General features: G+C 36.2%; 1 protein-coding gene across 2 annotated transcripts in view; it reads left to right on the top strand.

Moving 5' to 3' along the window:
• Nucleotides 1-14157, top strand: part of PRKCA (protein kinase C alpha) — a 199035-nt gene extending 184878 nt beyond the window's left edge. For both annotated transcript variants that reach the window (XM_034412652.3, XM_087886994.1), the window contains exons 12-17: nt 212-274; nt 1310-1448; nt 5513-5593; nt 6925-7032; nt 8901-9041; nt 12141-14157. In XM_034412652.3, the coding sequence (XP_034268543.2) occupies nt 212-274; nt 1310-1448; nt 5513-5593; nt 6925-7032; nt 8901-9041; nt 12141-12305 (697 nt within the window). In that variant the 3' untranslated portion in view covers nt 12306-14157. The remainder of the gene's footprint in view (nt 1-211; nt 275-1309; nt 1449-5512; nt 5594-6924; nt 7033-8900; nt 9042-12140) is intronic.
• Nucleotides 14158-14634: the final 477 nt, after the last annotated feature.

Raw genomic sequence — 14634 nt, 5'->3', positions numbered from 1 at the left:
CTAACGGTCCAATAGCAGCCATCAGCCTTCAAATTTTATAGTGTGTCAGAATCTACGAGTGGGAACTTGATGGAGAGGAGAAGATCAGTCTGTACAACCTTACTCTATGAATGGCATGAAGGAACATTTCTGAATGGATGGTCGTAAATTATTCAAATCTTGCATATACAGGTGAAGTTCTTTTGATTAGCAAGTCTTTTTTTCTTTTCAGATTCTATGCAGCAGAAATTTCAGTGGGTCTTTTTTTTCTCCATAAGAAAGGAATTGTTTATCGGTAAGTAGAGCAGCTCTGTGTAACAACACAAGTTCGTCACAGGTTGTAAAAAAGAAATGTTTGTGGGCAAAAATGGGGGAAGAAAGCACTGAACTGGGAACACATATTTCCCCGAATAACACAACACATTAAACATATTTATTTTTATTCACAGTTGCTTATTCAACTTGGTGCACTAACAGAAGTCTTCAGTGCTATAAGATTTGCAAAACATATAAAAGGCTTTTTGTATAAGCATTATAAGACAAAGAAATGTACCCACATCAGTCTATTGCTCTCAATAGAGCTTCTAAAATCATTGGAGTATACAGCAATCAAGTCAGATTTGAGTTGTATTTTATACATTTAAATAAAATATCATCACAAGAGATGCAGAAGTGAAATACCCCAAAGCAGCAGCCTTGCAGATAAAATGAACAGTAGCAAAATGAAGGCAATTTATCTTCATGGACTAGTATGCTTGACCATGAAGTAAATTTTATAGACATTTTGACCCCAAAGCCTATCCGTTTAATCCGAAATCTGACTTCACTGAAGGAAGTTGGTCTGAACAGGACTTGCCCAATATATCTCAGTAGGAAGAGAGAGTGGTATGTGTTTAAGACATACAATAGAAGAAAATATATGTACCGGTAGTTCAGGGTTGAATTCTGAAGTCCTTGGTGCTCTCTGAGCTTGGCTGTTTTCATGCAGACATTTTATTACCCAAGTAGATAACATCACCACTGTGAGTAAGTGTGGGGTTTGCTTCCTATTTGTATACAGTACAGTACAGGGGTAATTAAGAGACACTGTTTGATCTGTATAGTTATATAAGCAACCCAGTGGCAACATGCTCCATTATGCCCCCCCAACCATTTTCCTTGGCACCTACAAATAAGTTGTCTGTAAGGCATTTCAGTAGGTGAGCAGGTTTGCCTAGGAAATCATGGGTTTTGTGCTATCCTGGTTTTAAGTTATTTCTTGCAATAAGACTGCCACCAGCATTTCTGACAGCTGATATTTAACTTTCTTAATTGTTGTGATTTTTCATAGAGATCTGAAATTAGATAATGTAATGTTAGATTCTGAAGGACATATTAAGATTGCAGACTTTGGCATGTGCAAGGAGAGTATGAGTGATGGAGTGTCAACAAGGACCTTCTGTGGGACTCCAGATTATATTGCACCAGAGGTATTTATTGTTTGAGATATTATGTACCATGCCCATAATTCTTCCAGAAGATAATGTACTTTTGAACAATCAATCAGTGCTAGATTTTCTAATATGATTGTTTACTGTTGACGAAGGAAATGAGAAAAGTGATAAATGTTGATAAACTTACTCAGGTTTCCTGCTGCTCTCCAGTTAGTAAGGAAAAATGATGGGGAACTGGATGAAATGACTATCACTGTCAACTCTGAATCAAACCTGGCTGAAGCCATCTTTTGCTGCTTCATAGTTGACACATACTCTTGGGGGGGGGGCGAGAGTAAATAGAACATCTCGGAGACATAACAAAGAGCTTTCCCATGGGAACCAAGGTCATCCCAATAGGTGTCTGTTGAAGGAGGAAAAGAGTGACCAAGGAGCCCACCAACTGCTTTGATTGGACAATGTGACCTGTGACATTTGGGGAGGGAAACATTCACTCTTTTAATTATGCTATAACCGCGGGAAACTTTTAGAGTTGCTTTTCACTAAGCCGTGCCAATATGATGTATCCAATAAACACGTTCTTTGAGGAACCTTCCTGCCTCAAAGTTCCGGTTTCTTTGGATGTGTTACTCGGAACCTTGACAATCATTCTATCACTATCTCTTAAACTCATTCTTACATAACTCTATAGGTGTCTCTGGGCATGGGTGGGGGATAAAGTTGGTGGCACTTTATGAGGAAATCTGTACTGTGACATTGCAAGTTCAAGCCTCTGGCTTACATACTTATGTGTAACATAAGGAGGTATTAAAATATGAAAGGCTACAGTTTGCATCATGATGAAATGGTGCATGTTTTATCATTTTTTTCTCATTACAGTTTGTACTTAATGCTTATGCCCAAGTTTGCGACAAAGGAAATATTTAACCATAATGACTATAGATAGAAGAGAAGCTATAGCTAAGCTATAACTTAGAATTGAACTGTGAGGTCTTTGGTGTTCTCTGGGCTTGGTTGTTTTCTTGCAGACTTTCATTGTCCAACTAGATAACATCATCTCTGAATAGAGAGCAAAGCTCATTCCCATCTAGCACTGATGATGTTACCTAGTTGGCTAATGAAATGCCTACAAGAAAAAAACCAAGCTCAGAGAGCACCAAGGCCCCCACAGTGACTAAGATCCCTGGATAAAATCTGACTTCATCTTATTGTATCTTGAATTAGTGTCAGCCAGGATTGGTTCGTTTTTTAGAAGGAAGTAAATCCATATCATGGTTAATTTTAAATGCATCATTATATTGCTATGATGCTTCCAGTGTTGTGAAGCCAAAAATGGAAAATCCTTCTTCTTCCATCTTAGCTTTCCATTCTGTTTCTTTTTATAGCTAGAAAGAGAATAAAATCACTTTTCCAGTTGCTCATGTTTTGAAATAATGTTCTTGCAATTAGTGTCTTGAACAGCACCTATTGTTCATTTTTATGAATTAGTTACTGCTAGTTTGCATTTGTGTATATTTCAAATTAAAATATAAATGAAAATTCATTTTAAATGTGCAAACTATAGTATTTTTAAAGCTCTTTTGAGTCTCAGAAAAGAGAGTAGCTTAATATTAATATTAACATGACATTAACGTGACATTCTGCCATTCTGGATTTTTATTTCTTCTTTCATAATGAGCATTTTAGTAATATTTTTGATAAAACTCAGAATCAGATTTCCTGATTATACCTATAAATTTCCACTGAAACTTTGTGCCTCAAATGAGCATTTTATCAAACCACGTCATGGAAAAATCCCTGGCCTACTCCTTATACAGTACAGGTAGTCTTTGATGTACAACCACAATTGAGCCCAACATTTCCGTTGCTAAGCAAGACAGTTGTTAAATGAGTTTTGCCCATTTTTACCACCTGGTTGTTGTTAAGTGAATAACTGCAGTTGTTAATTTAGTGACATGGTTGTTAAGTGAATCTGGCTTCCCCATTGACTTTGTTTGTCAAATGGTCGCAAAAGGTGATCATATGACCCCGGGACACTGCAACCATCATAAATACACACACCCTGGTCACTAAATCTCTGAATTTTGATCATGTGACCATGCCACAAGAGTCATAAGTGTGAAAAACAGTCAAAAGTCACTTTTTTCACTACTGTTGTAACTTCAAATAGTCACTAAATGAATGGTTGTAAATCCAGGACTACTTGAAATGAATTTGCTTGCTTGCTTGCTTGTTTTATAGCATTTATAATCTGCCCTGGTCACGAAGGGTTTGGGGCAGCATTCTTAACCAAATCAAAAGAAAGCAAATAAACAAAGATACACATAATAGTGAAGAACTAAATCCTAACAGTATCTAAAAGAAAGAATCACCACATAAGTCATCCTTTCGGCCCCCCAAATAGGTGCCCATAGTCAGTCTGCTGGCACCAGAAGAACATTGAAATGAAATACCTTTAACTAGTTTTCAGAGTTGCAGCAAGACAGGGGGCTGTAATGTACTTGCAGGAGAGAAGAGTATTATTATAAGGTGGAGGCTATCGTCTCACACTTGACCCCAGGCCTGACAAGGGGTGGTAACTGTCAGCAGGGCCTCTCTCAGGGGCCAGACAGGATGGGCACATTCACTTTTGCAAAGGCAATGCATGTTTTATCCCAGTGCTGGCCCATGTGGAATTTTAGTCTATGGTTCTCAGTAATAGTATTTTATCAGTGGAGGTCTCAAACAAAAAGCAGTCTGTTTCTTTGATAAGAGAGCCAGTTTGGTCTGGTGCTTAAGGCACCTGGCTAGAAAAGAAGGAGACTGGGAGTTCTAGTTTCTAGTTCTCTCAGTCCAACCCACCTCACAGGGCTGTTGTTAAGGTTTAATCACAGGTAACAAAGTTGTAACAAAGGTTGTTAAAGTCAGGATAAAAATCTAATAAATAATTCCTTTGGTGGGGGAATCACTAATTACTCATCAGTGAGAAAATGGGTTTGAAAAAATACTTGATTTCAAACTTGAATTTACTGCTAAGAGATCCAGAACTCTTTAAATGCACCTATGTGGTTTTAATCAAAAGACGCCTTTGACTAATATGAGTGCAGTAGCACAAATGATAACTATCGTTATAATTCCAGAAAATGTGCTTTTCATTGTAACTTTCCATAAGGCCTAATCACCCAATTTAAACTATGGTTGAGTACTGCTGACAGAAAAAAAAAATCACTGCTTCTTCCTTAGTGGGAGCTGAATATATTTTTAGTATTGATATGTCTCAAGGGTCAATGGGGAAGGGGGAAACATCACTAAGATGTGTTGCTGTGCAAGCTCTATAGACAGTAGGCAGAATCAGATGCTCCCTTGGATCTATACATTAGTTCAGAATCCACTGAGGAATTGTCTCTTTCAGTGCCCAGGTTACCCAGTGATCCACCCCACAATTGGATTATTCCTCATTGCACCTGAGTGATGACGGCAGGGCCATTATTTTAGGCTTTCATTTCTTTTCCCATTTTCCATTTTTCCCTCTTTCTGGAGCAGATGAAAAATCAAATAGTGGTGATGCAACAGATTTATTATAACTTATAATATTATTATGGACAGCAACATGCTCATCCATTTTTGCCCATTTATCTCTTCTTCAATGTATAGAAGATAAAGTAGAATAGTTATAGAGAGGTTATCTAGAGAGGTCTCATTTTTGCTGAGACTTTCTAGGACATTGTCTCTACCATGGTATAGGAAAGGGTTAGGTAATTTCTGTCCCCGGGCAGCTGTTCAGATAACATAGTCAACTGCAGAAATAAAGTCATGTCAAACAGATCCAGGTCTATTGGGGCAAATCTAGTTCCTTCAAGCTTAATTGGCTAGGCCAGTTCAGGAAACCTGTTTCCCTTAAAACAATTAAGTTTAAGTACCCCCACTTCAGATAGAGTAACTTTATAGTATAAAAATATCCATGATTTCGGTATCAACCATTAAAAAAAAGGTTTACTTTGATGCACCGAGCTATTCGTGTAATTGATGCTTTATAGTGGTACACTTAGATTTCTGTTGTATCTTTTTAAAAAAACATATTTTCAAGATACATTACTAAATCTTTTTACTGGAATTCACAGATTATTGCCTATCAACCATACGGAAGGTCAGTGGACTGGTGGGCCTACGGAGTACTTTTATATGAGATGCTGGCTGGTCAGGTAAGAATGGCTAGGTCTATTTCATGAGGTAAGCCTTAAACAATTAAATGAGTTAGGAATGAAAGACAAAATAAGACACAGTAAAAAAAAATAAAGGTTAATAGCTGAATTTCAAGTTAACAGACCAACTGAATATCCTCTGGAAATTAAAACTGCAAGATTTCAGTGATACAATGGCTATGTCCATGTATCATCTGAATAATATTTTGTCTTAAAATATTATGTAGAACAAGTCAGTCTTGAAGATCAGGGGTCTCCAAACTTGACAATTTTAAGACTTGTTAATTTCTGCTGGCTGGGGAATTCTAGGAGTTGTCCACAAACCTTAAAGTTGCCAAGTTTGGAGACCCCTGTTGTAGATGAATCAGATAAATAAAGTTTAATTTGTTGACCAATTCCTAGTTTGTTTTCCTTCTTTTTAGCTACTCTTTGTCTTGCAACTCTTCAGATTGAGGATTGTGCAGGACAAAAGCCAAAAATCCAACCATATTATTTTATTCATATATTGTTCTCGATCCATATGCTGGCAACAAATTATATTTTCAAATACTGTCAAATACTGAAGTATGATTTACTCACATAACCCACACTTTAGCACATCACACATTAATTAAAAATAAACAAGCCATATTTGTTGCAAACTGTCTCTCAGTAGAAGAATCAATGATAGGCTTCATTTGTGGAGGATGGTAGATGAAGCTGCAAAGAAGGCCTCTATTATCTTTAAAATTTTCTAAGCTAATAGAAGAAATGGACTTTGAGGAAGCTTAAAATAAGGTTAGGATCGTACAGAAAAATACAATACTCCAATTAATTGGAAATCCTTTAGAGCTTGATCATAATCTACTCTTTGAATTATGCCCCAAAACAGACAATGTTTCAATTTGTTTCCCTTCATATACTTACTGTATAGTGAACAGCTCCTTTTAAAAACTTGAACAGCTTCTTTAGATTGAGATTGAGAGGGTTGGAACACAGCATTGTGGTGACATTGGATTCCAAAATTCCATGTAACTTCATCCAGAGATTGTAGGTGCTAAGCAGCAGGGAGACCATCATTTTCCAACAGGCCAGCACACTTGGTGGCACCGCCAAGTAAAGCTTTGAAGTAGCATAAAACGTCTCTTCTATTCCCACCCCCCAAAAAGGAAAGGTTCTGTCCTACAACTCAACAGGAAATTATCCATCCTTCCCCCAAACTCCCAGCTTCTCCAGTTAGCTTGATCATCAGGAAGTCTGAGCCAGCAGGAAATAACAATCTGCTTTTGAATAAATGTTCAGGGTAAGCATTCGTTTTTTAATGTCCTGTCAACCTTGTTTTCGTTGAACAGCCTCCATTTGATGGCGAGGATGAAGATGAACTCTTTCAGTCAATAATGGAACATAATGTTTCCTATCCCAAAGCAATGTCCAAAGAAGCTGTGTCCATCTGCAAAGGGGTAAGTTTCTATTGTTCATTCTATTGATTACTGCAGTCAAATAACCATATCAAATCATAACATGGTATTAACGTAATAAAACAAAATAAATACAATGTATTAAGTTGCTAAATAAAGTATTCAGTCAAATACTCAAATTCGTTTGTCATCTCTGCATTTAATCCTAATCCATTATATCAGGGGTGTCAAACTCACGGTCTGTGGACCAGATGCGTCACATGCTCCCACGCCCGGTTTAGCAAAGGGGGGGAAGTCGCAATATGAGAAAGTCGTCATGCCACATGATGCCGCCGTGATGCCATGAGTTTTACACCCCTGCATTAGATGGCTTTAGTTATGATTTGTTAGTTTATTTATATCCTGAAAGAAATAAGATAATTTGAAAATGGTCCCAAACAGCTGCCCTCAATTAGAAGTCTAAATACTGTGCCAGAGATGGGGAATATGGTTGTCTGTCTCTATTTAAGGCAACATATATGCATTTCATTTCTGTGTCCAGTATTCAATGAAATCACCCATATTTTACTATAGAATCCAGGAGCTCGAATTGTGTTCTTTCACTGGCTCTGTGCCAGACCCATTATTATGCATTTTTTTTCCTAAGCAGATTTTTTTTTTTATTCTTGGCCAACCGTTTTAGGGATTTAATGCCAATTTGAGCATCACTATCCAAGATGTTCTGCTTGTAAGGTGCACTGATCTGAGATGTTATTGTATTTATTTTGAGTCATATGAATTTATGATTGTGATATTAAGCATTTATCAGTTACTATCTGGGTAAAGTAAATTTTGATATTTTATTAAGCACTGTTGTAATAGAATTGGCCTAACTTATCTGGATTTTTTAAATATTTGTCACTTGGGTTCACTTTTATACGATCAAAATAGTTAATAAAATGTATTCCTCCCTAAGAACTATTTTTTAAATTCAAAAAAACATTTTCAGTTCTCACTAAGTCCTGATAAGCCAAATGTCTTGTACAGTACTGATAATGAAAATAGACCTTTTGTCTGTTTCTCTTTGTGTGGTTCACACAGATGATTTCGTTAACATAAACTGATATTGCTTCTGTTTGAGAACTTGGATAATCGCCATAACTCAAAAAACATGCAATTTCTTATAAAAAAACTATGTGTGGAAAGGGATGTTCATCTTATACAGTCTTATTGGTGATAAATGTAGCCCCAACTGCATGTAAAACTTTTAAACTTTAAATGGCACACATGTTTTTCATGATTTGCTCTGTAGATAGCTATCTTTCTCTTTTCCTTGTTGCTACAATAGTTGAACCTTATGCTTTTAGAATGATATACTGTTCAAAAATTTAAAAATACAATTTATCAACCTTTTTTGTGGCCAGTTGGTTTTTTTTATATAGATTTTTTTTTAAAAAAAAATGCTAGCTATTTAATTCTTGACGAAAAAGGACAATTGTTTTTATATCTAAGAAGGACATCTATTTTTGTGTAACAGTGGGAAGAAAAAGGTCTATAAATATACATCCTAGTAAGTACTTTTTCCAGCTACCATTGTCTCTAATCAACTGAACATTTTTAAGTGATGGTAGTGAGTATTACTTTAGTAATTCTGGGTTTTAAAATGTATCTGTTTTTTCTTCAAATCTCTCCTTTTTTTTATTTGTTGACATTAAAGAAAATTGAATTTCTAGCAAAGTGACAAAATCTGCCTTTAATCTGTATTTAGACAAAACAGCAACCAATTTGGAATGTAGCAATACAGTATGAATTATAGACATTTAGGATTAACAGCAGCAGATATTAAGGAAAACAAAACGACTTTATTGACTGTGTGCTGCTCCTCTCATTCTGAAAAATCTCATTGTATCCTTTATGCGTTTGACTTCCAGTTAATGACTAAACACCCTGCCAAACGTCTCGGCTGTGGGCCCGAAGGAGAGAGAGACATTAGGGAACATGCCTTCTTTAGGAGAATTGACTGGGAAAGACTGGAGAACAGAGACATCCAACCTCCATTCAAACCGAAAGTGGTAAATGAGATGGACAGTAATGTTTCTTTCAGTATTTGGTGTCTATGGTCTCATAACAAAGCCCAAGTTTTATTTTACTTAGATATTTAGTAGTCTTTTCAAATCAAAGGTTCTTAAGCAGGTGCCAGTACTGTATACACTCAAAACAAGTGTAATAAAACCAAGAGCCTTGTTAGTACAGGGGTTTAAGGCACCCTGTTATTAAGCTGCTTAAGACCAGCTGCCTGCAATTACTGCAGGGTTCGAATCTCGCCAAGGCTCAAGGTTGACTCAGCCTTCCATCCTTTCTAAGGTAGGTGAAATGAGGACCCAGTTTGTGGGGGCAATAAGCTGACTTTGTATAAATATACAAAAAGGATGAAGGCTATTGCTGAGCACATTGTAAGCCGCCCTGAGTCTTCGGAGAAGGGCGGCATATAAATCAAATAAAAAAAAAAAAAAGCAGACCCAAATAAATAGTTGCAGAAGATACAACAATACACTGTCAGATAAAGAAAGGCAGAATTTAAAAACACTGCGTGGAAGGTACATAGGAGAATTGAAACAGCACCAGCTGAAAGGAGTCAGCAGTCTGAAGAGAGAGATTCAGACCCAGAGCGCCACCAGAAGGAAGGCCTATTCTCTCACCTGCAACCTAGAGAAGGATCCCAAAAGCAGCTCTGAATGCACAGAAGAGGTTTATGCAATAAGCTCAAGCAGAAGAAGCAAAATTAATCCTTTCAAATCCCGTGAGAGATCCTTGTAGGCAGAAATGATGCATGAATAGGTTGAGTGGAACGGGCTTGAAGTGAGACATGGGATAGCACTTCAACATATCTCACCTAGCAATTTTTTTTCCAGTGTACAAGCTAGATAATTTCAACTTTCTTGCTTTCGTATTAATCAAAATAAAAGGGCTTTGTGAACCATGAATCTTCAGAAATTGGAGACTGACCTGTAGTGCTGATTGCTTGAAATTACATGGCACTTTTGTTGTGATGGCATGATTCTATTCATCCTTATCAGTCAGAAAACTGTGGTAAAATCAGGGGACAACGGGAGTGTAAAAGTCTGTCAGAATAACAGAGTTGGAAGGTCTTCTAGTCCAACCCGCTGCTGAAGCAGGAGACTCTATACCATTTCAGACAAATGGTCTTCTTAAAAACCTCCAGTGTTGGGGCACCCACAGTTTCCTGATTAATTGTTCTCATTGTCAGGAAATTTCTTTCTTAGTTCTAGGTTGGTTTTCTCCTTGATTAGTTTCCATCCATTGTTTCTTTGTTCTGTCTTCAGGTGCTTTGGAAAATAGGTTGACACCCCCATTCCTGGTGGCAGCCCCTTAGATATTGGAACACTGCTATTCCATGCTATCCCCTGGGATTAGTAGATAACCATACATTGGCCCTTCCTAGAGCTAAGATTATCTGTTAATAAAATCTTATTATTTTAAACATGGAGTGGGAATATATTCCATATCAGTTAGCGGAATTAATGGGTGCCTTCTAATCCATTTGTATGCAGTCATCCTTTTTTATTTCCTAAATGAAATTGGCTTGAAGTCATTATCCTAAAAGTCCTGTCTTATTTGATTAACAGACAGCTGGGAGTGTAATAGGAAACTGCATAGTTCAGAAAATGTAGTTTGGGTGAAGTTTCCCACGTTCTCAAAAATCTGTCAGTTTAAATGGTAGCTCTTGGATTAAAATTTTTCCTTTCCCAGTAGTTATTCTTCTTTTGTTGAAATATATATGATTTAACATGTCAAAAAAAAAAAATCCCACGTGGACATAAAGCACCAGTAGTAATATATTTCTAAGATTAAGTAGTATTTATACTTTTGAAGAGTTTGATCAAATTATTTTTCATACAATCACTAGGTACTTGAAGCTATTCTTTTTCTGCTTTAGTGTAGGCAACAGAGAAGATCTTGAATTACATTTTGTACCAAGACAGGCTTTTAAAAATGTTGGGAGGAGATGTAATACCATTTAAAAAAATGGAACAGAATAAACTGGGGATGTGAAAGAAGTAATCTGTAAAGCATTTATTTTTAGTACGTGGGCTGGATTTCAACCATTATTCCCATCATGTTAAAACCTTTTTTGATTGCTCTGAAGTAGTTTGCCCTTTGAAAACACAACAAAAAATCCATAGTATGTATTATTCGAACCATTTTTCAGTTGATTGCTGCAACCAGAAATTAAGAGAGTGCTTTTGGCAGAAAAATGAATGTGTTCATGACAAAACTCCCTGCAAGACAGCTGTGAGCAACAGCAGTTACCATTTCATGTATATTTCCTCACCAAAATGGAATATTGTCCTCTGAATGCCAGGGTTCCTGTTTGAATGTTAGAATATTATAGCAAGAATGACCTGGGGGAGAGCACAGTCAATATGTAAATCTACCAGCACAGATCAGTAACTCGAAACAGAAAGTCTGTGAAATTCATTTTTAAAGGATTTTAAAATTATGGCATTGCATGTTTTTAATACAGTGAGATTTGATTTTATCTAAAAGATCATACATCTTGAAGTATTTCTGTTGAAATTATTTTCCTATGGGAAGAGCCTAACCAGCCAGGATGGAGACATTTCTACCACCCATTTCATTTCATCTCACTTTGTTTAATATACCACCACCCCAATTTGTATAGACTTCCCATAGTTCACCAGGCTGAAATATTTCTGACTTGGTAATAGTATTCCCAAATAATTGGAATGCAGAAATCCGACGATATACGGTAAATGTTTTGTGCAGACATAACTAGGTCCTAGATGTACATTCAAATAAAGATATGTAAAGATATGTAGATAAAAATATTGCAAGTGAGCTCTAAATACGTTCACCATTGTTGAACTAGGTGGCCTAGTCAACACAAGAATTCTTACTTTTCATATTCCCGGTCACCAGGTTTAGTTTTCATCCACCTGAATGTAATACCTGAGACAGTGGTGACTTTTAGTATCAAGAATATTATTATAGCCCTTTCATTCAAGACCAAAAAATGTGCTTCCCCTCTATGATTCTCAGAGCAGGTTAAGAGTTTATAACCTCAATCTAGCATCTGTTTACTTAAACTTGCTTTCCAATTTGTAATTTATTTATTTTTTTAATTGCAGTGTGGCAAGGGTGCCGAAAACTTCGACAAATTCTTTACCAGAGGACAACCAGTATTAACGCCACCCGATCAGCTGGTCATTTCTAACATAGACCAAACAGATTTTGAGGGGTTCTCCTATGTCAACCCACAGTTTGTACATCCCATGTTGCAGTGTGAAGTATGAAAAAAACAATAGACTCAGGAAAGCCCTCCTCCCCAGTGGGAAATTGCCCTTTAGCCCTGGAGTTTTTAGACCTTTGCCTTGTTGATTCCATTCAGGTCTGGGAATTGTAGGGGTAACGAGGAAGGGAAGATGCCAAGGAACGTGTCGACGTAGAAAATCACCCAGTGTATTTATCTAGGAATCACTGATGCTTATAGATTACTGCTAGCCTTTGTCATTTTTATAACTTCGACTATTTTTCTCTATCTCCTGTACCTCTGAAACTTCTTCTTAAACAGTTAATAATGAATCTGAGACTATCATGTGGCGTTAAAGAAAAAAGAGATGAAAATGTAAATTGACTAAAGAATAAGGAATTTTTGGTGGGGGCGGGGGGAGAGAGAAATGGAATAAAGGGAAATCCAGAAAATTTTATTCAATATTACAGTTGGCCAGATCTATGGTAAAACAAAGATATGAACAAAGAAGGCCCATAAAAGCTTTTAAAATTACTTGATCAAGGTAAAGGTTTCGTATAAGTTTTCAATATAAAGTTTTCAGTATAAAATAAAGATTATGTGCATAGAATATTAACTAGAGCCTGTGATGAACTAGCTCCAAGGTAAAACTGCATAATACTGATATATGTATTATTTTTAATCTCCATGAGATTATATTATGATCCAGGGTGCCAATTTGCTATTTAATTTACATCACTAATCAAGTTTATTGTAAAGCCAGTTTTAATATTTTATCCTAAATATTTCTTAACTGGGCTCTGAATCTATACATCCCTAACTCTTCGATTTATACTTATTTATTTAGTAAATTGCATGAATAGAATATAAAAAGTGTACAGTAAATTAATAGAGATGTAGAATTCAGAGTCAAGCCTGAAATTACGGAATGTTTCTAAAAATAATTTCAGCTTTTAACAGATTGGTTTAGAATACTTGGAACCACAGAAATCAAAGTGAAAACGTAACACAAGTTTTCTTCAACTGCTGTTGGAAGCTGTTGAATACATTTTTGAATATGCATCATGCAATGAATTTTGCATGTTTAATGAACAACATTAAGTGAATCTATATTATGAGTAATTGTATCACCTGTGATACACATAATACATATTTTAATAAGACACAGCTGTGCTATATGAGGGAAGGTTCTTTGGGATGAACTTTTTAGCTACAGCTTAATGTTTTACAATTTTGTTTTGTTTAGGATTTTTAAAGTTCTGCACCTTGTTGATAGCTTAGGGAAGTCTGTGCTCTTCTCTGCTTATTTTTATGTAGTTCTACTGCTAAATTATCTTAAACCACAATGAGATTTTGAGCACAGTGTACACAATGCACACATGTGTGCAAAGTTTACCCGCTCCCGGCTAGTATGAGGAGCTACTGGTGCATCAATTATTTGATCTCCAGACGTATAAAAAGCAGTTATGAGGATTATGCAAGAATTTAAGCAGGAAATTTGGAGAACAACCATATACTTGTGCTGCTTTTTTTTTTTTTTTAGTATGAGGCTTTCTTTCAAGAGGATGCTGGGCACTTACTGCATATCTATTACTTTGAAGCAGGAAAACAATATATTAGAGCTATAATCAGATATTTCATAGAATTTTACTCCCTTGCTTTTAAATTACTTCCTCCCCTCCCTCCAGTATTTCACTTGAATTTAACCCATTTTAAAGGTCATTAAATAGTGCACCTGAAATTCTTTTGCATGTAAATGTGATAGGCTTTTCCTTGAAATGTTTTCTCTCTTAATTTCTGTACATTTAGCTGCCAAAATATGTGCATGTAAGTCCCTGGATGGCCCATCTGCTTATCAGTTTTGCCACACAAAAATGCATTCCCAAAATGAAAAATATTCCACAAAATTCAGTAGAAAATGTTCCCAATTGTATTTAAAGATTATTTTTTTTTCATACCAGCTTAGAATGTGTGAAAATCCTCTTCGAAAAACTCTTTCCTGAACATATTCATTTTCTCCAAGGATCTAGGCAAGGGTCATTTTATATGTGCTTTTTTGCCTTTCTTTTGCGAATCTTTAAGATATAAAAAACATGCACAAGAAACTACATGTGAACAGAACACACATAGAAACACACTTTTCAGTGTTTTCAGAATTTATTAGGAAGGCTATTTTTTTTAATACAGGCTGTCGGAAGGTGTGCAATCATGACAAAATAAGCCAGGTCCTCACATGTGATAGCATGTATTTTTCTCTATATCTGTGTGCCAAAAAGTATCTGTAGGAGTGACCCTAAACCTAAGCCCCAAATAAACCCCATTTAAGCTGTGAAACCAGTGTGCTATCTGGGAAAATTGAGGATGCTAGTTTC

The sequence above is a fragment of the Pantherophis guttatus genome, chromosome 2 (genome assembly GCF_059756535.1).
Source record: "Pantherophis guttatus breed Tessera chromosome 2, ASM5975653v1, whole genome shotgun sequence".
Classification (NCBI taxonomy): Eukaryota; Metazoa; Chordata; class Lepidosauria; order Squamata; family Colubridae; genus Pantherophis; species Pantherophis guttatus.
Note: the sequence above shows the minus strand (reverse complement) of the source record. Positions and strands in the feature narration are given on the sequence as shown.